Here is a 26,360-nt window from a genome sequence, read left to right as displayed (position 1 = left end):
CAACCTGTCTAGGCCATATCTGCACCATGGAAATGAAAGACACTCTGAAAAGGTAGTGTTTTGTAAAGCACATTTTGCTACGTGAATGCAGGGGGAGGCGTACATGGGTGAGTGGGTTGCTATGTGAATGCAGGGGGGGGGGGCATGTGAATGGGTTGCTAAGGTGTTGCTATCAACAGTTTGCTTGCCCAGAGCCTGGGCATCGTTGCACCGTGATACCACGCTCTGCTGTCTGTTTCCATGGGAACAGTTGCCAGGGAGTCGCCCCGAAGCCAAGACACGTGTTGTTGGCCAGCGGAAGAAAACACTTCCTCATGGAGGGATGGAAAAGCAGGATATGGAATAGGAGAGACAACTGGATGTCGCTCAAACTGGAGGGGTGTGTGTGTGTGTGTGTCTCCAAATAAGTTGGACACTACAAGGGTCGCAGTTAATCATTTCAATGCTGTTGCGTGACAGGTAACCGTTTAACGTCTTTTCACGATGCATCAGGCTTACTTTAGAGTTTACACCAATGGCGAACAGTGGACTTCCATTACAGCCCAGCCAATCAGATTATCGTTAGGTCTTGTGTACGGGTACACATACCGTAACAACACCACAGACGTTCTTTTAGTCCAATCAATGATGGTCTTCCATAATACAGCACAACCAATCAGAAGCCTCCCTGGACTTCTTTGGCAAAACTCTTGACGCGTGATTCAGACTGCCTATGGTGGATCTGACCACATGACACTGGGACTGGAAGAAAGCAGTGCATTATGGGTGCTTTTGGTAGCAGAGCGGATGGTGCATCAACTGCATGATTTTACAGCCACACAAGTTCATCTCATCAACGTATAGAACGATCGGGTCATCAGGAACACTTGTAGCACTAAAAAGAAATGTATTCGTTCAACTCATCGATGGCCCCTTGAACTCATCGTTCGAGGGCAGAATTCACCCTTTGTCAGACTTCTGATTGGTCCCTGACTGACTAACCAGCAGGCTCTTTCTGCCTTGCCCTGGGTCCGCGTTGCTCATGTTGAATTTGCTATAACATCGTTTTTGGAAAAAACTCAAAACAAACATGATATGCCCAGTCACCATGCTGCACCTGTGATGTTCCTTTTTACAGACACCAAGTTTAAAATAAGAATTGAACTTACAGAATATCAATACGAAGCAATTGAAAAACATGTTATTTCAATGGTAGTGGATGGAGAAAAAAGATTTTTGTCCAACCATGAAACAGCAACCAATGGGTGCGAAGAGGTGCACAACCATGGGCGGGACTTGACAAAGGGTGAATTGGGAGCTTGAGAAAATAAATATAGGAGGGGTCTGGGTAAACCCAGTAGAGTTAAAGTATAAATGTTTTAAGTTGTTTTAAAGCCAACATGTTTCATCATTGTGGCCTTTATCATGATAATAACGAAAATAATTGTATAATTTATCATGATAAACAAATAAGATTCTTAGTGATACAAGTGTAGCTGGAACCACCTCTCTGACCTCCATTTGCTGATGGATTTGCTAATGTGTCTACATTACTATTATGAAGCAAAAGCTCAGTCTGAGCACATATTATATGAAAATACCCGAAATATTATGTCTCAGCATGAAGACACAAAGACATTGAGTGAGTCTAGCCTGAAAGCATAAAGACACGACGACAGTCTGAAAGCGGTATTTTTCGAGAAACTGCTGGGTTCAATTTCCCGTGTACTTTGGCTTATGTGTGCAGTAACCTTAAGTGAACCTTGAAGCTACGTCCAATCAGACTGAGGCGCACACAACAAAGTAGAGTACCGACAACGTTTTTAAAAGTGAAAGACCGCTTTACGTTAGTGAGCACATTTTGTTGGAGGTGCACACGGTCGGGGAGAGGCTAGTTGAGATGGAGGACTTGCTTCATGAACTCGTAGGTGGTGAAGGCCACGGCCTGTGAAGGGATACAGCGCACGTAGTTGATAGACAGACCTCGGTACAGACCTTTCTTCACACCGTAGCGGCTGTGCACGTACTTCAGCGTCTTCGTCAGCGTTCTGTTCACGTAAAAAAAAAAGTAATGGAAGTTATTATTTACATTTTTTTTCCAGATACAGAATAGGACCTCAAAGTCTCGAGTCCACTGCCTTCCGTTTGTTTCAAACTGATAATGTAATCACAGATGGTTGCCAGGTTGGACGGGAAGGGACACGCTATTCCAACCAGTTCCTTTCCCCTCCATCAGGTGCCCCGGCTGGCCAGGTGGAGGCACTATAGAGACCCTAGGATTACTGCATGTTTTTTTGTGAAGGTACCTACCCTAGGGGACACGGGGGAGAACATGCAAACTCCACACAGAAAGGCAGCGGAGGAGACAACACGCCCCCCCCAGGGTCCACAGCAGGAATCGAACCCAGGACCTTCTAGCTGTGAGGTAACAGCGCTACCGAGTCCAGCTGTGCCACTATGACCAAATGACCTGTTCTATCCTTGAACAACAAATACAATTTGGGCAAACCGTTTGTTTGGAGGAAGCTGTACTTACAGACATTTGTCAGAGTCAGGGAGCACAGCTCCCAACTGCATTCTCCTTCTGGCAACATCCAGAGGGTAACTAGAGAGAGGAGACACAATCAGAATTACACACACAATTCAGGAATTACCGCCAAGAATAACGGCTTCTAACTCAACAACATGCTAAGCTTCCAGGAAGAGAAAGGCTGTGATTTCTATAGAGGGTATGCGCGTGACATCATCATACCCGGAAGTTATGCGGGAATACCTACCGAGTGGCAAAAAACTACTTTCTGGCCTTGACAGCCCATACATCCAAACAGAAAAGTCCTATTTGATTGCATTAAATTACTTTAAAGGACAACTTTAGTTTTTTTCAACCAAGGTTCATGTTTTAGGTTGTTATTAGAGAAACTAAAAGATGAGTGTTCTTTTTTTTTTCATTTGCTGCTTTCTTTCGTTTTAGGGATTTTAGCCGTTTTTGACAGGGGGGCGGGGGCATTCGAGCATGGGGCTAAATAAGTATTTTTTTTACAACATTTTATAGAGATTTCTTTTTTAATTATTTACTATAGTCCTAATAAACCCCTGGAAATTTCATCTGGCCACAAAACATCACGAGATCTACTGAATGTGCTCGAATGCCCCCGCCCCCCTGTACAAAACAGCTAAACTCCCTAAAACGAAAGAAAGCAGCAAATGGAAAAGAAATAACACTCATCTTTTACTTTCTCTAATAACAACCTAAAACATGAACCTTGGTTGAAAAAAACAAAAGTTGTCCTTTAAAGAACATAAAATTCACTTTTTTGCCACTCGATCTGCCATTCACTTTATGCATGCTCATACCCTCTATTAGCTTGTAGTCCCCATCGATGATGTCATTGCTAGTCAGAGTGCAGATCAGCTATTTCCACTATTTGTTCCACTAGGGCCCTGTAGGGCTTGATAAGTGGTATCTGAAGTGTGTGTGGTGCGTCCATGTGTGCGTGCGTGTGTGTGCGCGCGTGCATAGGGGGCCATGCCGATAATTGTTGGGGACTTACGATATGGTCTGGGCGATGGCTCCGGCCACGCCTCCACACAGCAGGTTGACCTGCGGCTTCAGAACCAGGACGTCAGGGTTGTCTGAGGACGGACGGCCCAGATGCTCCGGGAAGTGTGTCAGACCCATACTCTTCAACGTCCCGAAGGTGAAGAAGGAAAAACCTACGGGACGGGACAGAGGGAATGTGACAGTCAGAGGACGTAAGGGAACCCTTGGTTAACACTCCGAACGCCCAGGGTTATTTAATCCATTAAATCAAAGCGCCCAGCGATTTATAGCAGCGGAGCACATTTAGCGATGGACCAGGCGCTCCCAGATGTAGCTGAAGTAGCTTGATGTAGCCAAAACACTCCCGAGGCGGGACGGGAGGTATGATTAATTCTAACGCGACTAGCGACGGGACCGCGATAGGCTGTCTAACACATAACCAATTAGAATTGGACAGAATGATTTAGATAAAGAGTTATTCACGTTTTAAGATTTTTGATCTCATCAGCTAAAATGAGATAAAAAAAAAAGTGGAGCAACGCGATCGGTTTTGATATCAATAATCTCCGTCCTTTTTTATCAATCTCCGTCCTGAGTGCTGGGCATTAATAATTGATTGAAACTCCGTCCTTGCCGCTCAGGGTGTTAACTTTTTTTTATATTATATAATTTTTATCCCACGATTTTGTAACCCATTTTTTCACACAGTGTCAATTATCTAATGTAATCCTGGGCACTACACTTCCTCTGCCAACCTGGGGGGGCAGCGGACTGACCTCATGCTTCCTCAGAGTTTCCCCGGCCGAACGTAGCACGTGGAAGGAACACGTTATTCCGACCAGTTCCTTTCCCCTCCATCAAGCGCCACGGCTGGCCAGGGGGAGGTAGTTTAGAGACCAGGATTACTGCATGTTTTTTGTGAGGGTACCTACCTCACTAGGGGACACGGGGAGAACATGCAAACTCCACACAGAAAGGCGGAGGAGAGAACATGCCCCCAGCGGGAATCAAACCTAGGACCTTCTTGCTGTGCCACCGTGCCCCTTGCTCAGTACAAACTTGAAGACCAACATGCAGTTATTACATTATGAGTTGGTACACCAGCTAATATTCCTAGCAGAATTGGGATGCTAGAGTTCAAGAAGTGGTTAGTGTGAACAAATCTAAGAGAGGATGACCACCACTGACCTGCATAGGGGGCCATGCCGATAATTGTTGGGGTCAGTCCCCTGTAGAACCCCTGGACTCCCCCTTCCTTTAACAAAATAATAACAGGAAATCACACCAGGCCCAGATGCTTTATAGAGAGAAGACACATAAAACAACTTGACCTGAGGCCCAAGGAGCCTGTCAAGAATGCTTTCAAGATGTTTCAAAAACAGCAGATGTAGATGATGTTTCAAGCCACACTGTAGAAATAGCAGTCGATCTAAAAGCTCACAATGCATTGAGAGCGTAGAGAGGATGTTAGTCTGCCAACTACAGACCAACCTACTGTAAATGCTTGCCGTTGCGTTGGCGAGTGCAGCACTGACCTTAAGGTAAATGGTGTGGAAGGCGTTGGCGATGCCAGTGTAGCGTTGCTCTGTACCGGTCACCTGGAAGGCCAGCCTGGCTCGGATCACGTCCAGGGGGTATGTAAAGATCACTGCCGTTATCCCTGCAAGTCAACAACACAAAGATTCTCTACGGACCCATATGTACACTTCAGTACATTCAATTAAGACTGAATAAAGTCAACAGCATTCCTTTTTTGAGTGGTGCCTCAGCTCCATTACGGAGCCATGTGTTTCAAAACACTGATGAACATACTATTGATTGGGCACCGATCCAAAAAAGAATCATCAACATGTGCGTACACGGACAAATGTGTCCGTTTTTCGATTTAGATTTTTTTTTTTACAAACCATTATAATGTTCTTATTTTGATCATAATACCCACTTACTGAATGTTGTCAAGTCTCCAGGTCATCTTCAGAATATGTATAACACTTATTTACTATGACACTATTAGGAGTCCAACTAGTACTAGTGGCTCTCAGATGTTTTATTTTTACCCCAATAACTCAGAGAGTGCAAATGGAACCAAACTTTTGACCCGTAAAGGGTCCATTTGGTTCCACTCTCAGTTACAGACCTGTAATGGTCATTCAGGGCTTTATGTGTTTCTGGTAATGTTATTGTTTTGTTTGTCCATGGCAAATTTTTAATTTTGACAAAAACGACAAGCGAGCATGGCGATAGATGAACCCTGAGCATCATCATCATCATCATCATCAGTGAGAGATTATTGACCTGCCATGGAGCCGGCCATGAGGCGATGGATGTGTCCGGAGATGCCCAGCCGTTTTCTTAGCCACTGTGAATTACAAGGAACGTTGTCAGGCTAGTGTTGATTTGGACAGCAATTTTTTTTTCTTCACGTTAGACACTTGAAATGTTTTAGAGTTCGAATGAATGTAGTTCATGTGCATAATGTAATTTACAAACAGATGTGAGGGCGCTTAAATTAATTGACTTTAAAAAATATGTATATTTAAGAAAAGTCCTCTCTCTCACGCTTGTGCCAGTGCCAGTGATCACCCTCCCCTGTGCCAAATGTTTGCAAAATATACAAGCTACCAACGTGTTGCATTGTGACATGTTGTGAGCCATTAGATGTTTTTTGAAAATAATAAATTATACTACTGCAATCATTTATAATTTCAAAATCAATCTCCTAAACTACTTTGCATACCATTGCCACTTTTGGCATCATTCCGACACACCGCCATTCAAGCTACTTGGCTTCCGCGTGCGGTTAGGGTTAGTAAATGAGTCGGAATGGCGATGTCATCGGAACAGCGGGCTTCGGAATGCCGGTGTATAACTTTTGGATGCCAGCTTACCTTTTTATAATTGTCAAAGGCCATGAACTGGATGGCTCCGTAGGGGAAGATCCTGACCATCATAGCTCCGTTGCCCTTGTACAAACCCAGGAAGCCTTCCTTCTGAGGCACGGCCCGCAGAGTGGCAAACACCCCTGTAGGACAGAGGGGCCCAAACGCTTAGTCAGAGAGTGAACAGTGAACACTCCTGTAGGACAGAGGGACCCAAACACTTAGAGTGAACAGTGAACACTCCTGTAGGACAGAGGGACCCAAACGCTTAGAGAGAGTGAACAGTGAACACTCCTGTAGGACAGAGGGACCCAAACGCTTAGAGAGAGTGAACAGTGAACACTCCTGTAGGACAGAGGGACCCAAACACTTAGAGTGAACAGTGAACACTCCTGTAGGACAGAGGGACCCAAACGCTTAGAGAGAGTGAACAGTGAACACTCCTGTAGGACAGAGGGACCCAAACACTTAGAGAGAGTGAACAGTGAACACTCCTGTAGGACAGAGGGACCCAAACACTTAGAGTGAACAGTGAACACTCCTGTAGGACAGAGGGACCCAAACACTTAGAGAGAGTGAACAGTGAACACTCCTGTAGGACAGAGGGACCCAAACGCTTAGAGAGAGTGAACAGTGAACACTCCTGTAGGACAGAGGGACCCAAACGCTTAGAGAGTGAACAGTGAACACTCCTGTAGGACAGAGGGGCCCAAACGCTTAGTCAGAGAGTGAACAGTGAACACTCCTGTAGGACAGAGGGACCCAAACACTTAGAGTGAACAGTGAACACTCCTGTAGGACAGAGGGACCCAAACGCTTAGAGAGAGTGAACAGTGAACACTCCTGTAGGACAGAGGGACCCAAACGCTTAGAGAGAGTGAACAGTGAACACTCCTGTAGGACAGAGGGACCCAAACGCTTAGAGAGTGAACAGTGAACACTCCTGTAGGACAGAGGGGCCCAAACGCTTAGTCAGAGAGTGAACAGTGAACACTCCTGTAGGACAGAGGGACCCAAACACTTAGAGTGAACAGTGAACACTCCTGTAGGACAGAGGGACCCAAACGCTTAGAGAGAGTGAACAGTGAACACTCCTGTAGGACAGAGGGACCCAAACGCTTAGAGAGTGAACAGTGAACACTCCTGTAGGACAGAGGGACCCAAACGCTTAGAGAGAGTGAACAGTGAACACTCCTGTAGGACAGAGGGACCCAAACACTTAGAGTGAACAGTGAACACTCCTGTAGGACAGAGGGACCCAAACGCTTAGAGAGAGTGAACAGTGAACACTCCTGTAGGACAGAGGGACCCAAACGCTTAGAGAGAGTGAACAGTGAACACTCCTGTAGGACAGAGGGACCCAAACGCTTAGAGAGAGTGAACAGTGAACACTCCTGTAGGACATAGGGACCCAAACGCTTAGAGAGAGTGAACAGTGAACACAGCTAAGGCAACGGTAAACTAATATGACTGTAGAGCGGGTAGCCGAAAGGCGAACTGACATTTATTTTTTATTTTTAAGAAAGAATTCAGAATATTCCTCTCTCGCTCATTATCATTGAGGATGCGCTAGGACGTCTACAGACGTCGTATGTACCGCTCGGTTCGAGTCCGGTATGTACAGAATGTGTCAATGATTATATCTGGTTTCAGTATTCATTTATGATATAATTATGTGACCAGATTTGACTGAGAGCCTGCCATCACGCAAACTTTTTTTTAAGCCAAAATGAGTTACCGTAATAGCACAGGCAGACTCTTCACATACTAGAGCATGTCTGAAAAAAGTGTCAAAGCTGAAATCGACATGTAAATATGAAATAAATGCTTAAACATGTCCTTCGTGTAATGCTAGAGACCACAGAAGTGAACTTTCAAGCCTGTTTTCTCAACTCGCCGTTTTCTGCAAGACATTAAAAAGCACAACCTCGATCCCTCTGTCCCATCCAACTTCAGGCCTATTTCCAAGCTCCCGTTTAACTCAAAAGTTATGGAAAAATGCGTCCTGGCCCAACTGATGCCCCATCTGAACGCCCATGGCATCTTAGAAGTGTTCCAGTCTGGGTACAAAACCCTCCATAGTACTGAGACTGCACTCATACGAAATTTTAATTATATATTTTTGGCTACGGACTCTGGTGATTCTCTTATTTTGGTGCTCTTGGACCTGACTGCCGCTTTCGACACGGTAGATTACAGCATTTTGCTCTCTCGCTTGGAGCACTGGGTTGGCATTAGAGGGTCAGCACTGGAGTTTTTCAGATCCTACCTGTCAGGGAGAAGTCTCTGTGTCACCCTAGGAGACGCTACATCCTCCACAGCATCCCTCAACTGCGGGGTGCCACAGGGCTCGATCTTAGGTCCAATCTTGTTTATGTTGTACCTGCTCCCCCTAGGATCTATTTTTAGAAAACACGGTGTTTCCTTCCACTGTTACGCTGATGACAGCCAAATCTACCTGCCTCTGAAACGTAACAACCCTGCCTCCTTAAAACCCTTGCTCGCTTGCCTGGAGGATGTAAAAGCATGGCTGGCTTTAAACTTTTTAAACTTTAACGACGGCAAGACCGAAGTTATGGTGTTTGGGCCAAGCAACAATGTGTTTCCTCCCGGTGATTTAGGTCCCCTTGAGCCTTTCTTAAAGCCAATTGCCACCAATCTAGGCGTTAAAATAGACTCTGATCTAAAAATGGACAAACAGGTAAATGAAACAGTCAGAAAGAGCTTCTTCCAGCTGAGAAGGCTGGCAAAGATTAAATCTTGTCTTTCCCGCCCTGTGTTCGAAACTGTTATCCATGCCTTTATGACATCCCTCCTCGACTACTGTAATGCCCTGTATATTGGAGTCAACCAGGTCTCCATATCTCGCTTACAGTTAGTCCAGAATGCCGCCGCACGGTTGCTTACAGGTACACGTAAGCGTGACCATATTAGTCCTGTACTAGCCTCCCTCCATTGGCTTCCTGTGCGATACAGGATTGATTTCAAAGTTTTGCTTTTTGTTTTTAAATGTTTAAATGGTTTGGCACCCATTTATCTCTCTGAACTACTCAAACCGTATGTTCCCACAAGGACCCTCAGGTCCTCTGACCAGCTTCTCCTGGTGGTGCCTAAATCAAGGCTGAAGCTTAGAGGGAACCGGGCTTTTGCAGTCGCAGCTCCCAAGCTCTGGAATGAGCTGCCTCTGCACATAAGACAGGCCCCCACTCTTCAGGTGTTTAAATCACGCCTCAAGACATATTTTTATTCTTTGGCTTTTCCTAGCATAGTATGAGCTTTTTGATGTTGAAAGTGACACTGTGTACTGTATGTTGTTTGTTTTTAAATGAAGTTGTGATTTTTATTATTTTATTGTAAAGCACTTTGGTACAACTTGTTGTTATTTAAATGTGCTATAGAAATAAAGATGGTATGGTATGGTATTACTCTATAAGCTATATCTCCAAAACTGGTGGGTCAAACTGAACAACCAATGTCAATTTGAAGCTATGATTTCCTGCTTTCATATGACATGAAAAAAAAAGAAAATGAAAAAAAAAATTCAATGGCAGTCCCCCAATTTAGTCACATATTTTCTCTATTATTAAGGTTATTTTTGCAGTCAGTTTATATTTGGGGTGGGGCGGGGGGGCGCGAGACATGACCAAAGCATTTCCGGGGGGTCCCCAGCCAAAAATGTTAGTGAGTGAGATTGCAACAAACAAAACAACTCTTATCAGCCCAGCTCCTAATCCAGACAACAGTCTTGTCAAAACTCGACTATTGTAACTCCCTCCTTACTGGCCTACCAGCATGTGCACTTAAGCCTCTCCAGCTGATCCAAAATGCAGCAGCTCGCTTGGTCTTCAACCAGCCAAAATTCTCACATGTCTCCCCCCTGCTCCGCTCCCTCCACTGGCTCCCGGTCGCTGCCCGCACAGAATACAAAACTCTGATGCTGGCATTCAAAGCAACCAAAGGTATGGCTCCCCCATATCTTACAAGTATGATTGAACCCTACAAACCCTCCCGCGCACTCAGATCAGCCAACGCAGGGAAACTGGAAGTACCCTCACTAAGAACGCCGGGACAACGCTCCACACGTCCCAAACTCTTCTCCCTTCTGGCTCCAAAACTGTGGAATGCACTTCCCATTGCAGTCAGAACTGCAGCATCACTCCCAATCTTCCGCCGTAGCCTGAAAACCCACCTTTTCAGACTCCATCATGGCCCATAGCACTTACCCTAACCCCTTAGATAGCATTTCTGTTGGCTTAGATAGCATTTGACACAGACTTATAGCATGTTATGTAGACAGCACTATAATTGTATTGTATATAGTCATAGCACGCCATAGTACATATGTATAGCATAGTAGTGAATATGTATAGTTTATTATGTATAGTGTATGTATAGTTTCATCATAAATGCTAAATGCCTAAATTGTAAATTGTAAATTCTTACGCCATTTAGACCTGAGAACTGATTCTACAAATGCTTCTAAATCATGAGTTTTCAGAAAAACGTATGATTCTGCATCAGTGGTTCTCAAGCTATTTCTCAGAATTAAATGTATTTGGCCGTGGACCCCAATCTCAAAATATGTTGTTCCAGGGACCCCCAGAAGCAAAGATTTTAGTTAAAAACATTCGCTCTGAAATAATATATAATAATAGTAAAACGGCTTTCAAAATAAGACGGTTCTCTGTTGAAATGGATGGTGGCAGTTTTCAAGTATAAAGTCAGCCACCAGATGGCAGTGATGGCGGTGGCGTGAGTTAATGAAGCCAATTCTACAAAATAATGTCAGAAAAACGCATGTTATAATCAGGGGTTCACAAACTTTATTTCATGTCAAGGACCCCCAAAATTATATGTATTTGGCCACGGACCCCCATCTCAAAACATTTTGTTCCAGGGAGGGAAGACACAGAAGCAAAGATTTGAGTTAAAAATGTTCGCTTTAAAAATATATATGTATATCTAATCCAAAGATTTGCACATATTTTCATGAGATACATATTTTCAAGATCTACAAGCTCATAGTGATGCCCTATGAGTTTGTATATCTGCTATTTTTTTATGTGATTCAAATCTAAAATAAAAAATGACACGGATGCATTAACGGCCTTGGTGGGTTAACTCATTCTGTACAGGAACCCCTTTTGGTGTTTTAAGCATTATGTTCTACTTTAGCTATTGAAAAATAGTGGATCTACAAGCTTGTAGATCTGCTATTTTTGAAAAATCATGAAAATGTTGTGCAAATCTTTGAATATATATTCTTACAACGTTTTTAACTCAAATCTTTGCTTCTGGGGGGGGGGGGGGGGGGGGCCTGAAACAACATATTTTCAGATGGGGTCCACGGCCAATTACATATATTTTTGGAGGTCCTTGACATGAAAATGCTTGAGAATGACGGACATAGAAACATAAGGTTTTTCGGAACGCTGTCAGGATGTAGAAGATGTAGAAGCCCTCAAAATGAGTTAATAATCTAACCTAGATGCTTGTAGTGCGGGTTCTGGGCTTGAAGGAGGATCTTCACTCTGTCCAGTGGAGCGATGGTGGACTTGGCACAGCATCCTGCTACACCTAAACACACACAAAACACAAAGTCAACATCAGGAGGTACATTGTTACACCAGTAAACAGTGGTTCCCAAAGGGTTCCAGGGGTCCTTGAGGGAGTTCCAGGGGGGCCCCCCAACTAAATGATAGTTTGGAACCAAATGGACCCTTATGGGTCTGTAACTCTGAGAGTGTACAAATGGAACCAAATGGACCATAACGGGTCCATTTGGTTCCAATTGTACACTCAAATTAACATTGATTTTACAATATAAATGGGGGGTCTGTAGACTAATGCATGTCAAACTGAGGGTCCTTGAAATTATACGGGTTGAGAATCACCGCTAGAGCCGTCAAAATCTTCTCTCTGGCATATATTTTTCAAATGGGTGGTCCGCGGACTAATAAGTTTCAGTTAACATGAAAAGGTTTGGGAACCACTGCTGTAAAAAATACATGCCATGTCTACATAATATGCTATCTAAATGATATATGACCTCAACGCCACCCGGGCGCCTGTTATAAAAATAACTAAACTGAAGTCTACACAATGAGATAATGCATTATGTAGGAGAATTGTTGCCTTTTATCTCTCCTATGGTACCACTACCAACATCAATACAGCATGGAATTGTGGACAAAAACTTATCCAACTATAACAGAATATTCTTTAGTTTTGGGTCTGAGAGGCTAAAAGTGTCATGGTGGTCCGTGGCTCAAATGATGAATAAATAATGGACCTTTTGATGTGAAAAGGGTTGAAAACCACTCACTGCACCAACTGAGCGCCCTCAGATACTAATGACTTCACCCCTGACAGAGTTGAATACACCAGACTTATGAAATATGCAAGCCATGTGACACTATCAGTCTATCATAGTGCTGCAGTGCAATGCATGATGGGCAATAAACATCAAGTGACCTTTGGTCAGGCTTGTTTCGTGGCAGCAACATTCGTGAGTATTCTCAAAAGACATAATGTTCCCATTATTCAAACAAACATACAAGCTTCCGGGCATTAGAAACAAATACGTATTTCAGTTGGCTAGGCACATGAAACCCTAAGCAGTGATTTTGCAGTCCGTTTTCAGATTAAAATACAGTGCAGGCTACTTAGCAATGCAGCTGCTGCTAATTAAATTAAGTGGGTGTGTTCGATTTTGGTGTGCTGCCCCAGAGCCATGGGTGTACCAATGTGCAAGCAGAGACAACAGTCATATTGAAAAAGACAGGTTGCATTTCATTGACAAGAGCTTCAACACTGTATTCAACATTTTCACATAAAGGCATGGGTTGTGGACGTATTGTCCAACTCACGCTGCACTTTAACTGTAGATTCCCCCTTGCAGCATGAGCATTTGTGTGTTTGTATTGCACACAGACACTACTTTAGTGGAACCAACGCTTTCTTCTTTCAGTGCAGTACAATGTACTCAGCTGCAGCTGTGTTGCTTACATCACTGTGCACTAATAGACGAATACACAGAGTGGCACTCATAACTGCGGTGTCAAGCGGCAATAATCTAATATTCAAACATGTATACACCAAAACCAACTTACAGTTAATTGATTTAAAAGTGTGCTCGTGCTCCAGACAAGTGACTTTTGTGCCCGGACAAGTGAATGGGAAATGTACTTGTCCGAAGTGCCTCAAAAACGAAATGTCAAGCCCTGCCTAATATATATATATATATATATATATATATATATGACTAGAATCACAGTGGCATTTGTAATTTCAAGGGAGAGTGGTTAACAAGGCTAGACAACAATACCAAAGGAGTTGGGACCACTTAAATGACTGTTCTAGTAGTGAGGTGTGTGTCACTGCCTGTCAGTTGGTCTTACCTCCAGCTACGAAGGAGCGCAGGAAGTGGTAGTCCCTCTGGGCTGGGGGCGCCATCGCGGCAGGAGCCTCCGACGTCATGGTGGGACGGGTGCTCAGGAGTCCGACGCATGGACGGGTGCAGCACCCATTACTACGGTTGGGGGGGGGGGGGGGCTAGGGGGGATAAACTGTTGTTTGTTAATCAGTCACCTTCTTTTAAGTGTGATCCTACAAGATCACATACAGATGGCATAATGTGATAACAGCAGGTATGTGCAGTGTTTGGAACATCATAATGCAGGTGTGTGTACAAACATGCGCTTGTAGAAACATGCAGTTGGCACTATCATGAGGACTAATGATGCATCTTTTTAAAAAAGATTGCTGCGAGATTAATATTAATGGGATGATAGACATACAAAGCACCATACTTGAAAAACAAAGTTAACTAATTTAATGGAAGAACTGTGTACTTGAATCTGCAGTGCAGTTGGCATAGACATAAAGGTAGACAGACACCTCTTCCGGCTCTGGGCCGTCTGTATCTCAATGGAAGGCAACATGGAGGCAACGGGAGGCGATAGCGATGCGTGATTGCATTGGCAAGCTTTCCGGAGATTCCTTGCGTAGCATAGCGGAAGCAAAACGGAAGAACGGAAGGGGCCAATCAGAGGCGCGTGCCTTCAAGATTCCACTTGACTTCCTCCTCCCGGTGCAGACAGGTCGCTCCTACGAACTGCAGCGACCAATGAGGCAGCCATCTACTGTATATATATTTTTAATATGTATGGCATGGAGTACTGTCAGCGCAGGCACACTTTAGTGTCACCAAGATGCCAAAAGCCGCGAGTGGCAGGTGTCTCTTCCGGGTTTTTAGAGACCTGGTTCCACCAGCTGTCTAAAAACCAGGAAGAGACGCCTGCTACGAGCGGCTTTTGGCCGCAGAGCTTATACCTTCAAACCACATATAGATTACATCACTAAATAAAAGTTAAAAAAACATATGGTTGCTTAAGCTCACTTTATCGTTCTATTAATAGCTTTTCCTTTGATATTAGGAAAATAATTATTGCTCAAGTGTTACTTCCTAATATAGACTACACAGATGATGTGTATCAGAACACCACAGACTCTCATCTTAAGCCTCTCAACGTCTTATACAACTCCCTGTGCAGGTTTGTATTGAGATGACGTCCATATGATACCTAACCCACCACTGCCTCATGTACAAATCACTCGATTGGAAATTTATAAATGCATTTATTTTAGGTGCCCTGCTTACTTGAAGCAGTACTTGACTCAGTCTACCTCGTCATATCCACTAAGACATCTACAATACCCTTACTTTAAAATCCAAAAAATCTCCAATGTGGTTGGGCGGAGGTCTTTGTGCTACAAAGCCCCATTTAATTGGAACAATCTCCCTCTATCTCTTAGATCCATCTCATCATTTAGCAGCTTCAGGACTTCCTTATATTCACATCTAGAGTTTTCTAGACTCAACTTGTCTATGCTTCTAACCTGATGGTAACCAATTATGACAAGTATTTGCACTGTGACCTTATCTCCATTGTGTAACAGCTGATTATGTGGTGGTGGGTGGGGTGGGTGAGCAAGCTATTGTATTTGTATATCTGTTTGTATCTGTGTACTGTATGTTTTGTGTATTTGTGTACAGTATGCTTTTTTCGTATTTTGTTAAATGAGATGCTGCATCTCAAGGGGCTGTCCCTTCAATAAAAATCTGAAAATCATAACTTTGTACGCTCTCTGGCTGCAAGTATAGAACTGTATTGATGGCGTACAAATGACACAGTGAGTGATAAGCTGCCAACACTATCTAAACTCAATGTCAAAGCAACATAATGAATGCAATGAAGCGTGGGGTACCACACCACAACCCAGGATCAGTGTTCATTTTGACAGCAAATTCTGATTTAGTCTTAGTCTTTTGAATAACACAAGATTCAGTTTTAGTCCTATTTTAAATTGAATAATCTGAAATGGTTTAGTCTTAGTCTAGTCATAGTCAAAATGAACACAGCCCAGGTCAGGTCAGGATTATAAATACTTAATGCAGAACACTAACACAAAGTGGACAACTGCAACCACATGGTAAACAGGCCAACTACACTGGACACTAACACAGTGTGGCCAGTAAAGACATTGGATATCCCAAAGTAGCCTTCCCGAAAAACCTATCCACATACTTTTCAAAAAAGATGATAAACAAATAAATGAAAACGTGTCTGATCAAGTACCTACTTTGTTGTATTACAGAACATAAACTGCAGGCAGCAAAAGCATGATCATATTTGCAATACTCACAAGATACGTGAATGTGTGACTTCTTTCTTCACAGCAGTATACAAGGGTGAGTTGTCACTTGTCAGATGAAGATCTTGCATGAATCAATGCAAACAAACAGCATCTTCTTCTTCCTGTAACTTAATATTGTATAAATAAATAAACACACATTCTTGATTCTCCTCTTCACATTGTGAACGCGGATATGACGTACTGACTGTCATAAATCAACTGTCACTTCTTCAACATGTTGATCATCTACGGTTATGAAGTTATAATAATTATCTAAATGTGTAAATTTGTTGCGTCCAAAATCCACACATGCACTCTGTCTATAGGTGCTAATCTACTGTTTATGTTTCACTGCCCTTCGCCCGATTGGAACTGTCTGCCTGTCGCGGGCAGATGACGTCGCATTGACGTCTTCTAGAAGGGACCAAGAAGGGTCGATGACGTTCTTTTGTAATAATAATAGTCAAATTATTATAGACCTACGTCTTTATTATCCTAGATAACATCCTCCAACGTGCCAGTGGCAGAATAATACTAATTCTACTCATAAGTCGTGCATTACATTATTATTTTAGGAAGTACCTTGAAGTTGTTTTTTATGTCTCTTTTGTTTTAGGGAGACCACGTACGTTAACAGTAACACATAGGCTAATTACATAATATAATAATACAATTAGGCCGTTTAAAAGCTGAGGAATGAAAGTGGAATTTGAATCCTAGCATGCATGTTTGAGGGCAGTCCTATACACTTATATGTCTTTATAAACTAAAGACACTTTGTTCGGACAGATACACAGATCGAGCCGTGTTGTTGTATCTTTGGAGCGCCTGGCAGTGATCACACAAAACTGTCGCATGATCCAGTGCCCTCCCTCAGGCATGACCCTGTCAATGCTTTGACCACTAGATGGCGCAGTGGTAGCTCTGGGCCATTTCTCTTTGTTATTTAAAGGTATATTCAGTGATTTCACTCAAAAAACCTTAGGTTTCGTTTTTGGCTGTGGGACCCAGCCTTTCGTCCAATCAGGATAGAGAGTCAAAAACGAAACCTAAGGTTTTTTGACCCCCAGGGGTTAACTGGGGACAGGGAGGAACTCCTTATATGGCCAGCACACTCTATAGTAGAGAGGATTATCACAACAAAACAAAAAAATAAGTGATATTTGAATTAAGTGAAATCACTGAATATACCTTTAAGAAAGAAAGCGTGATTGATTGATTGATTGATTGATTATTATATTCACAGTAGAATGGGTTTACATTTCAACGAAGGTCAGGTCAATACAAAAACTGCTACGAGGATGAAACCAGAAAAAGCACGTGTAGGCTATATTGTACTTCTACTACTTATAGATTTTGATTATTATTATTATTACAAAACATACATTAACCACTTCAGCCTGCATGGATACATTTCAGCCATTTGAATATAGCTAGAAGACCTACAAGACGTGACATGTTGTGAGCTTATAGATTTCCAGATGGGGGTCTGTGGCCAAAGACATATTAATTTGGAGGTCTCTCGGTCCTTGATGTAAAAAAAATAAGAAATTAAGTGTCTCAAAACAACCAAATAAACTCAGCATGTGCACATGATCCAACTGGCCTTTTCTAGGGAATACTCTCAAAACTCCATCTATGGTGTAATTCTTAAATGATGAACCCACACACACGCAGCGAAAAAAAGAAATAAGTCAAAATCATGATCAAGTCCAAAATATAAATATGTCTTTATTTCACAATCCCCGAAAGAGAACAGCCATCCATAAAAGGAATGCTAAATGTAGTCTCTTCTGAAGTCTAAAATGGATATAATAATTTCAGCAACGTACAGTAATTCAGTTTCAAAATAAGCGAGAAGATCATCCATTGTCTACACACCATTAACAGTACAGTGGAAAAACAATCTGGTTCACATGTATATTTACACAAATTTTCAACTCATAAAAACATCAGATATTTAAATGCTGGTGCTTGTTTGTTAGTTCCTCCTCCTTGACACAACGACTTGCAATGCAGTTGTACAACGTTGACTAATAAGTTCCTCCAATAAAAACAACAAGAAAACGTGAATTTGCCTTTCCTTGTGTGACGTAATCCCCCCCCCCTCCCCCCTCCTCCAAAAACAAGTGTTTCCTACAACAAAGCTGGTTTGTGATTTATTTCATTTTATTTGTGTTTTTACATTCACTGTGTTGCGTGTACTGTAAATGATGTGATATTGTTTGTTGAACACATTTCCTATATGTGCATGGTTGGGGAGTTTGGTTGTGATCAGCGGAAGACATTTGCAGCACCTGTTTAACATTGTCCATCCACCCTTTAAGTTTAAATTATATTTGCAACAACTGACGGTTCAGTGTACAGTTTACCAGTGAGTGACACTGTTTTGTGTATCCTCGCCTAGTGAGTGAGAAAATGCAGAGTATAATTCTGAGTGTACAAATGGACCTGGAATGGTCCATGTGCACACTGTCAGAGTTAACGTTCAGCATTTGACAGTGTGGTTGTTCAAACAACCCTCATGTGGAACCATAATCGTTACTGTCGGGCGGAAACCTATCTCCATTAGGCCTATATTTCAATTTACGTAATTATTACGTAGCAAAGAATTGTCAATCTACAACAGTACAAGCTCTCGTCAAGACACATTGCAAAATTCTTGTTAAACTTAAGTGTTTCTGGGTTTCATTAATATTGAACCAATGAAAAAGTATAAACACAAGCTTGTTGTGACTAAATACTAACTCCACATTGGAACCATTGGTACACAGGCCCCAATACTTGTTTTGGACATGCAAGGTTTCCGCTTGACACTGACTATTATTATGCATTTAAAGCAGTGGTTTTCAACCATTTTCACGTCAAGGTCCATTATTCATTCGTTATTTGTGCCATTGTGACCACAATTTGTTGAGATATTTAGCCTCTCAGATCCAAAACTTTGAATTATTTGTTGCCGTTGAATAAGATTTGACACAATTCCACGCTGTATTGATGTTGGTACCATTAGGAGACATACATAACATACTGTACGTAATACATATGTAACAGGCACACGTTGATAAGAAATAACAATTCTTCTACATTCTCTAATTGTGTAGAGTTCCTGTAAAGTAAACTAATAAGTAATGGATTTTTTTTACAATAATTTAACTCCTGAGAGTGTTAAATGGCTAATAAGATCTAATAAGGGTCCATTTGGTTACTCTCCATCATTTAGCGGGGGAACACCCTGGAACCCCCTCAAGGACCACTGGTGGTCCCTGGACCACTGGTTGAAAACCACTGATTTAAAGTAACTATAAGCTGAGGATGCAACCAGCACCTTATAATGTAACATCAGAATAAATGCACCTTGATATCTTATCAGATTAGCACCATGATGAAAACAATGTGTAAAAGATTAAAAACATAAATAATAATACAATAAAATAAACACATTCTCAGTGAAAATGTTTGTTGCCAGTGTGTCTGGCTGGCTAGCAGTTCAATTCGTCAGCCTGTAATGTATGTATTGTTTATTCTTTGTAAGGAGAACTATAATACAAAGCTGCCACAAACCCTGTATGCCCTGTGAAATATGAATCTGTATACAAAGTCTTCACGAGAATACAGCACCTGGAATCGTCTTTAGATGTTGTGTAGTGGGATGTGACCGAGTGGTTTTCCAGCAAACAAAAACAAAACAGAAAGATATAAAATGAATATAGTTAGTTTAGCATCCACTGGACATAGCCGTGTAATATAAATAACTGAACATATCCTGATGAGATACATTTTGCATTCTGGAACGGACAGCCTCATTAGTAAAAAACAGTAAACATACATTTGAGGTCCTCGCAGACGGGACGCGTTTTTTCGAAAAACGCAGCAGTGTGCAGGGACCTTAAGTCCTGATTTTGTATATATATTTTTTTTAACCTTTGAATCCTATGATTATTTTTTCACCACTTGTGCCCTATGCGTTTTCCAAAAAGCACTTTGTTGTTGCAGCATTTTGGTATAGTATTGAACGAGGCTGAATTCCATTAGATATGTAGATCATTTGCACCAATAGTAGCTTAATCAAATTGCAGAACAAAAGATGACGAATGCGGAAATACTGTGAAAGAGGAGAGGTTTCACACAAAGCTGTGGTATATACGTACAAGGTATATATACTATCTGTCCATATGTAGGCCTATGGTTCACAACCTTTTTCAAGTTTGTTAAAAAAAAGATTGTAAAAACAAAAGTGCTTCTCAATATACCATACATATCTGTGTACAATGAACAAAAAGACACCATCTAAACTCAAATGAAAACAAAGGTTCATTGAGCTTGTGTATTAGGAAGAGCACCGTGCTACATGTGACATCAGCTGTAGTAAAAAATGCACGTAATGGTTATTAGTCTTGTCCTCTGTGTGATGTGATGCATTAATGTGTTCACTTAAACCACTCCAATCCTATAGTGTCCCTACGGAGTGCAACAGGCCGCCGCTGCACTTTCCAGACGTACAAATCCCCATTCATTTTCTCCATAGTTGTATGCATAGACGTTTCTTTCAGGGTTATTTTTCCAAGCCTGGAATCAAACCTGACCATAACCAGTATTTGATTCTGTTTATAAAGAAATGTTAAACAAATATGAAAACAAAAAAGGCACAAGGTACAAGACTGTGCATACATTAAGAATATTGTTTGAACTGCTTCTCTCAAGCCATTGCTCATACCTTTGCAATGCTTACAGCCCTAAACAATCGTTTAGCTTGCTTCTTTTTTGTTTGTTTGTTTGTTGTCTTTATTATAGTCTTCATATTGTTGATAGTACTGTAAACTGTGGTTGACTGGGTAGTGATTTTCAGAGGTGTCGGCTTGTTGTGGCTGGCTAAGTATTCCTCAATGACATCGGCAATAAAAACACGTTTTGCTAAAAAACAGTTTAATTGTAGTTTGTTTTAGTAGTATCATTTTACAACCAGACCCCTAGTGGGGAATCTGTAATGGATTGTTGCAACATTATAAGCTTATAATAAAAAACCTCTATGGAGAAATGGAATGGGATTTTTACTTCCAGAAAATTCTCTGTTGAGCTCCATTCTGGATGGGCAAACAGTAGCCGACCTAGAAAGCACACAACACGGTTTTAGATCAGCTATTCTCGGCGAAGAGAGTGGAAATACTAGCCAATTTAGACCTGAGGATGCATCTCTGTCACCTTATAGCTTTTAACCACTTTAACCATATTTTTTAACTTTAGTTGTTGAAAAATATCAGATATACCGTGTCGCGACACGCGCTTGTAGATCTGCTTTTTTCGAAAAATCCTGAAAATGTGTGCTAATCGTTGAATATATATTCTTTCCCAGCGAACATTTTTAACTCAAATCTTTGCTTCTGGGGGGGGGGGGGGGGGTCACTGGAACAACATATTTTGAGATGGGGGGGGGGGGGGTCGGCACCCAAAATACATATCATTCTGGGGGTTCTTGACATGAAATAGTTTGAGGACCACTGATATAGAATTTTTTTCAGAAAACGATTTAGAAGACATTAAAACAGTAAAATCTGGTCTCAGGTCTAAATGGGCTAGTAGTATACCTAGTACAGAGCCCTGTGGCACCCCGGTCATCTAAGCATAATAGTAGACCTAGTACAGAGCCCTGTGGCACCCCGGTCATCTGAGCATAATAGGGTGTAAGCATAATAGGGTGTAAGTGGTTTCAACAAAGGTTACAGTTAAAATGGCACCAATGTATGTAAACCCATGAAATATACTTTTGAATTAATATTATTTTTCTTATGAAAAGAGCACCGCTGGTTGAAGTAACCATATCTAGTCGTAAAAACCAAACCAAAGGAAATCATTAGAGACATTTTGCAGTAAACAGGCTTTTACACCATCAGAAATTAAATAGAAAAACTGTCATGATCATAATAAATAATCACATCTTTCTTTTTTTCTTTTTGTTCTTCGTTATCAGGTGTATATATATATATGTATATATTCTATAAAAAAAGAAAACCCAGTTTAAAAATGTCTTTTCAAATGCTTCAAAGCACCATCTGTGTGTGTGTGTGTGTGCGTGTGTGTGTGTGTGTGTGTTACAATAAAAAACCAACAGCTAAAGTCACAGTTAAAAGCCCACACACTTTGGTCTTTCTCACCACTTTGAAGGCAGAGAGGAGGAAAGACCAGATGAGGAAAGGAACCCAGATTAGAAAAGCACAATTAAAATTACATTTGAAAACCCAAAAAGAAAACGAGAGGGGAAAAAAAAGTGAGCAGAACTTTTTTTATCGATTGAGGTAAGGCTGAAGCACAGGGTAAGGTGTGAACTGTGTGTGTGTGTGTGTGTGTGTGTGTGTGTGTGTTTGTGTGCGACTTGTATTTCTATACTTGCGAATGGCCCAACACAAATATGGTGGAATATTCCTGATCTTCACAAGATAAATGGTTAAGTCTTCAATGGTTAATACAAATATCTGTAGGCTTACCATATAGGACGAGGGTCCAGGCTGGGTTTGTGGTTAAGATAAGATTAGACATTTAGAGGTCAGAGTTGAAATCTTAGTTGCGCAGTGGTGCCATCGCCTAAAATGTTGATGTCCTCACAAGTAAAGTAATACAACTGTGTGTGTGTGTGTGTGTGTGTGTGCGCGTGCGTGCGTGCGCGCGCGTGTGTGTGTGTGTGTGTGTGTGTGTGTGTGTGTGTGAGAGAGAGAGAGAGAGAGAGAGAGAGAGGTGAAACACACTCACTCCTCTAGGTCCAGCGGTTATATGGTCCGGTGACGCGGGTGAGAGCGTAGGGGGACACGGTGATGACACCGTCGCGCGTCCGTGTCCACGCCTGGCGGGTGGGGACTCTCGTCGCCCTGTCCTCCAGACCCTGCTCTCCCCCCTCGCCCTCGTCCCGTTCCTCATCGCCCCCACCGCCGGGCGACAGCAGGCCGCCGCTGTCGTCCAGCCCCAGCCTCAGCCTCTCGGCCTCCTCCTCCCTCTCACGGTCCCTCCTGGCCATCTTGGCGTCCCACATGGCCATGCCATGGCCCGGCTCGTTCAGGGCCTTGTGCTGGTAGAAGACCAGGCTGATGCGCGTGGGGTGGCTGCGGTCGGGCCGCAGGATGGGCGTGGTGGCATGCAGCTCACGCCGCGCGCACTCGATGAGGATGGAGCCGTGCGACGGCGCCACCGCCACCCCGCCGATGTCGTTGTCCAGGAAGTTGTGCTCGCTGTCCGACCACACCTCGTCCTGCTTCATCTCCTCATCCTCCTCCTCGGCCTCCGGAGGGGGGAGGGAGGAGGAGTAGGGGGCCGCGAGAAGGCCGTGACCCCTGACCCCCGCCGACCCGACCCCGTGGAGCCCATTGAGCCTGCTGAATAGACCCTCGCAGGTAGGTAGGGCGGAGGAGGAGGGGGGAGCACCAGGCGGTTGTAGCAGGGGAGAACACTGCAACTCGCTGGGCTCTGTCTTAAACGTGTGGGGAGGTGCGTGGTCCAGGCGCTCTGCAAATGGATTTCTGGGAACATCACCCAGCGACCCCAGCGAGTAAGTGCTCATGGCGTATCCCTTTGTGTTGTGATTGAGTGCGGAGCCATTGTGCGCGTGCGGTGAGGCCGACAGCCCGGGGTGGTGGTGGTGGGGGATGAGCCCAGGGCTGGGGGCCCCAGGGCTGGGGTGGTGGTGGGGGTAGAGCCCAGGGCTGGGGGCCCCAGGGCTGGGGTGGTGGTGGTGGGGGACGAGCCCGGAGCCTGGCCCCGGGCTGGGGTGGTGCTGGTGGGGAATCAGTCCAAGGCCAGGGCTCAGTGGGCTGGGGTGGTGCTGAGGGTGGTGCTGCTGGTGGGGGATGATGAACCCAGGGCTGGGGCTCAGTGGGCTGGGGCCCAGCCTGGGGTGGTGCTGCTGTTGGTGGATGAGCCCAGGAGGACCAGGGCCAGGGCTGGGGCTGGAGTAGCTGCTGCTCCTGCTGGTGCTTTGGTTGTAAGTGCTGGCTGGGTTGACGCGGTGGTTCTGCTCTGGTAAGTAGTGGGCCACACCGGCCACCACGCCGGCCGCCGGGCTGGAAGAGCTGTGGTAGTCCTGCTGCGCCTCCGTTTTCAACGACTGCGCCGCCGAAGTGCCTGTATACGTTCACACAGAAATGTTGTGAAATAAGATTAAACACATAATCAGTTCACCACAGAAATAATACATTGTCTTACAAATTATCTATTATATTCATACAGTATGACATTACATAGGCCAATGCATCCATTTAGACGTGTTATGTATGTACAGTATGGCTCATTTCAGTGCATCTCAAACATGTCATGTACTGTATGTATGTATAGTATGCATGTATTATTTATTGTGTATTTGGCAGAGGACCACCCCCCCCATCTCAAAACATTTTGTGATTGATTGGCTATTTTCAAATATATCTTAAGTATAAATTAGGGTTAAACTAAACTAATAAAGGGTGAAACTGGGGATCCCCCTTTGAGAACCACTGGCTCATTAGATGAGACCAGACCAGAACATGGCTTCTCCCACCTTTACTGGGGGTGTCACTCTTCAGTTTGCCAGAGGCGAGCTCTGCCAGGGCCAGCTTCTTCTCCAGTTTCCCTGCCTGGGCCTTCAGACGAGCCTCCTCCCTCTTCTTACGAGCCGATTTCACCGGCTCAGCCAGCAGACGCACCTAGAAGCATTAGGAGAACCATTTAGTCCATTTAAGTCTGTTTAGTTTATTTTAATCTGTCTGCCATGCATTACTCATAGATTAGTCTTGCGTGGCCAGACATCCTTTTCAAATGGTTCCAGTCACACAAGTCTGGAGCACGGAAGCTCTGATCATAAGAGATAAAGCGGAAGTGAAGCCTCCTCCCCACTTCCATTTCTTCAAATTCTTCAAAATCATATAGCTTGCATGTTTAGCAGAAATGCATATTAAAAAATGTATTAAATGTAAAGATATTGGCCCAGGCCGTGGCGTAACGGTCTGGGCACCGGACTGGTAATCCAGTCGCAGTGTGCCGCGGGTTCGACTCCCGAACCCGACACGGCCTTTACTGCATGTCATCCCCCCATCTCTCTCCCGTTTCCTGTCAGCCTACTGTCTGTCCCTTCAAAAATCAATAAAAGGCGTAAGCCGCAAAAAAATATCAAAAAAAAAAAAATGTAAAGATATTTTAAAATATATTTTCGTGAACGTAAATGGTGTAAGGTGTAGTCCCAGACTCTATATAGCATTCGGAGAACAGGAGGAAAATTTGAATTGAATTGTTTGGTTTTTGTTTATTCCTAAGCCAATTTTGCTACTGCTCTGACAAACTGCTCTGACGGATACTATTTCTAATGTGATTAATTTGTCCTCAAATCTTCTATTAACGGCTAGGTGTGCTGTCATGCTCATTTCAGCACAGCTGGATAGCCTATTTCTTGCTTGGTCAGAAGAACTAGCTAAATATTTCATTCCACTTTTGTCTTTTGTCTCAAGTACCAGTGGTTGGGAACCTCTGGACTATACGGTAGTTATACCATTGTAGACTAGACTATTCTTGGACAGCAACATGCTATTGCTGACTATTATGGACTTGGACAAGTGATACCCATGCAACATATGTATTCAATTTATGTCAACATTGCTTTGAAGCATTTTTGTCATTTTGTCTCTTTATTGGCGTTTGTGTTGGCACCGTTTGTTTTACATCCCTTCACACAGGTGTGATTTCTTTATGGAGCCTTGTTGTTTACTTTTCATCCCAAATAAATATAAAAAATAAATGAAGGTAATTAAAAAAAAACACGGGCACCTCACAGTATCAGTCACCAGAAAGGATGTGTGTTTTCGAATTAATCTAACTGGTTGAAATAGAGTTTGAAGTTACAATGAGTTTGTATAGGAAAGGGGCGGGTCAGCTAAAATGTATATCAAATATCTAAATACTGAATCAAGCATCTTAAAAACTGTCCGGGGTGGGGTGTTCACAAAAGCCTGAGAGTAGATGATATTAATGACCAAAAGTTTGAAAATGAAATATCCCTTTAAAATAGGTAGATATAGAGCACCGAAGTCCTGACATCACTGTCAGTAGAGGGCGCCAGTCCACAGGTTCGTGTACTTTTTATTTATAATCCCCATAGGGGGATTTTAGATCGCATCATATAAGAACTGTGTTTGAAAAATAAACCAATCATCCCGGCCTTTTCACTCATATGGATATGAAGCATCGACTGAAGGTATATCCAAAGAGTAACACAATAAGCGCTAGAAATGAGTCAAAGAACCCAGAAACTA

General features: G+C 43.1%; 2 protein-coding genes across 2 annotated transcripts in view; both read right to left on the bottom strand.

The window, feature by feature from the left end:
- Positions 1-1,783: 1,783 nt before the first annotated feature.
- slc25a16 (solute carrier family 25 member 16) lies at positions 1,784-13,928 on the bottom strand. The gene is made up of 9 exons (XM_083775706.1): positions 13,800-13,928; positions 11,884-11,976; positions 6,409-6,542; positions 5,816-5,879; positions 5,056-5,180; positions 4,709-4,775; positions 3,531-3,693; positions 2,516-2,584; positions 1,784-2,027 (listed from the first exon to the last, which is right to left on the bottom strand). Exons 1-9 carry the CDS (start codon positions 13,876-13,878, stop codon positions 1,871-1,873), a joined length of 951 nt encoding a protein of 316 aa, XP_083631832.1. The 5' UTR covers positions 13,879-13,928; the 3' UTR covers positions 1,784-1,870.
- A 3,876-nt stretch (positions 13,929-17,804) lies between these two features.
- tet1 (tet methylcytosine dioxygenase 1) overlaps positions 17,805-26,360 on the bottom strand; it is a 67,537-nt gene continuing 58,981 nt past the window's right edge. Inside the window, exons 18-19 of the mRNA XM_083774974.1 lie at positions 24,617-24,761; positions 17,805-24,204 (exon numbers count right to left, since the gene is read on the bottom strand). Coding sequence (XP_083631100.1) covers positions 22,847-24,204; positions 24,617-24,761 — 1,503 coding nt within the window. The 3' untranslated portion in view covers positions 17,805-22,846. The remainder of the gene's footprint in view (positions 24,205-24,616; positions 24,762-26,360) is intronic.

The sequence above is a fragment of the Protomyctophum parallelum genome, assembly GCF_964188405.1.
Source record: "Protomyctophum parallelum genome assembly, chromosome: 10".
NCBI classification, from domain to species: Eukaryota; Metazoa; Chordata; class Actinopteri; order Myctophiformes; family Myctophidae; genus Protomyctophum; species Protomyctophum parallelum.
Note: the sequence above shows the minus strand (reverse complement) of the source record. Positions and strands in the feature narration are given on the sequence as shown.

Bases quoted from the DNA above. Each gene is read 5' to 3' on its own strand.
- slc25a16 (XM_083775706.1), bottom strand. From the start codon at position 13,878: ATGACGTCGGAGGCTCCTGCCGCGATGGCGCCCCCAGCCCAGAGGGAC. The intron at 5,880-6,408 runs GTAAGCTGGCAT...TGTAATTCACAG, and splicing joins CCTTTGACAATTATAAAAAG to TGGCTAAGAAAACGGCTGGG. The intron at 4,776-5,055 runs GTCAGTGCTGCA...ATTTTGTTAAAG, and splicing joins TCCACACCATTTACCTTAAG to GAAGGGGGAGTCCAGGGGTT.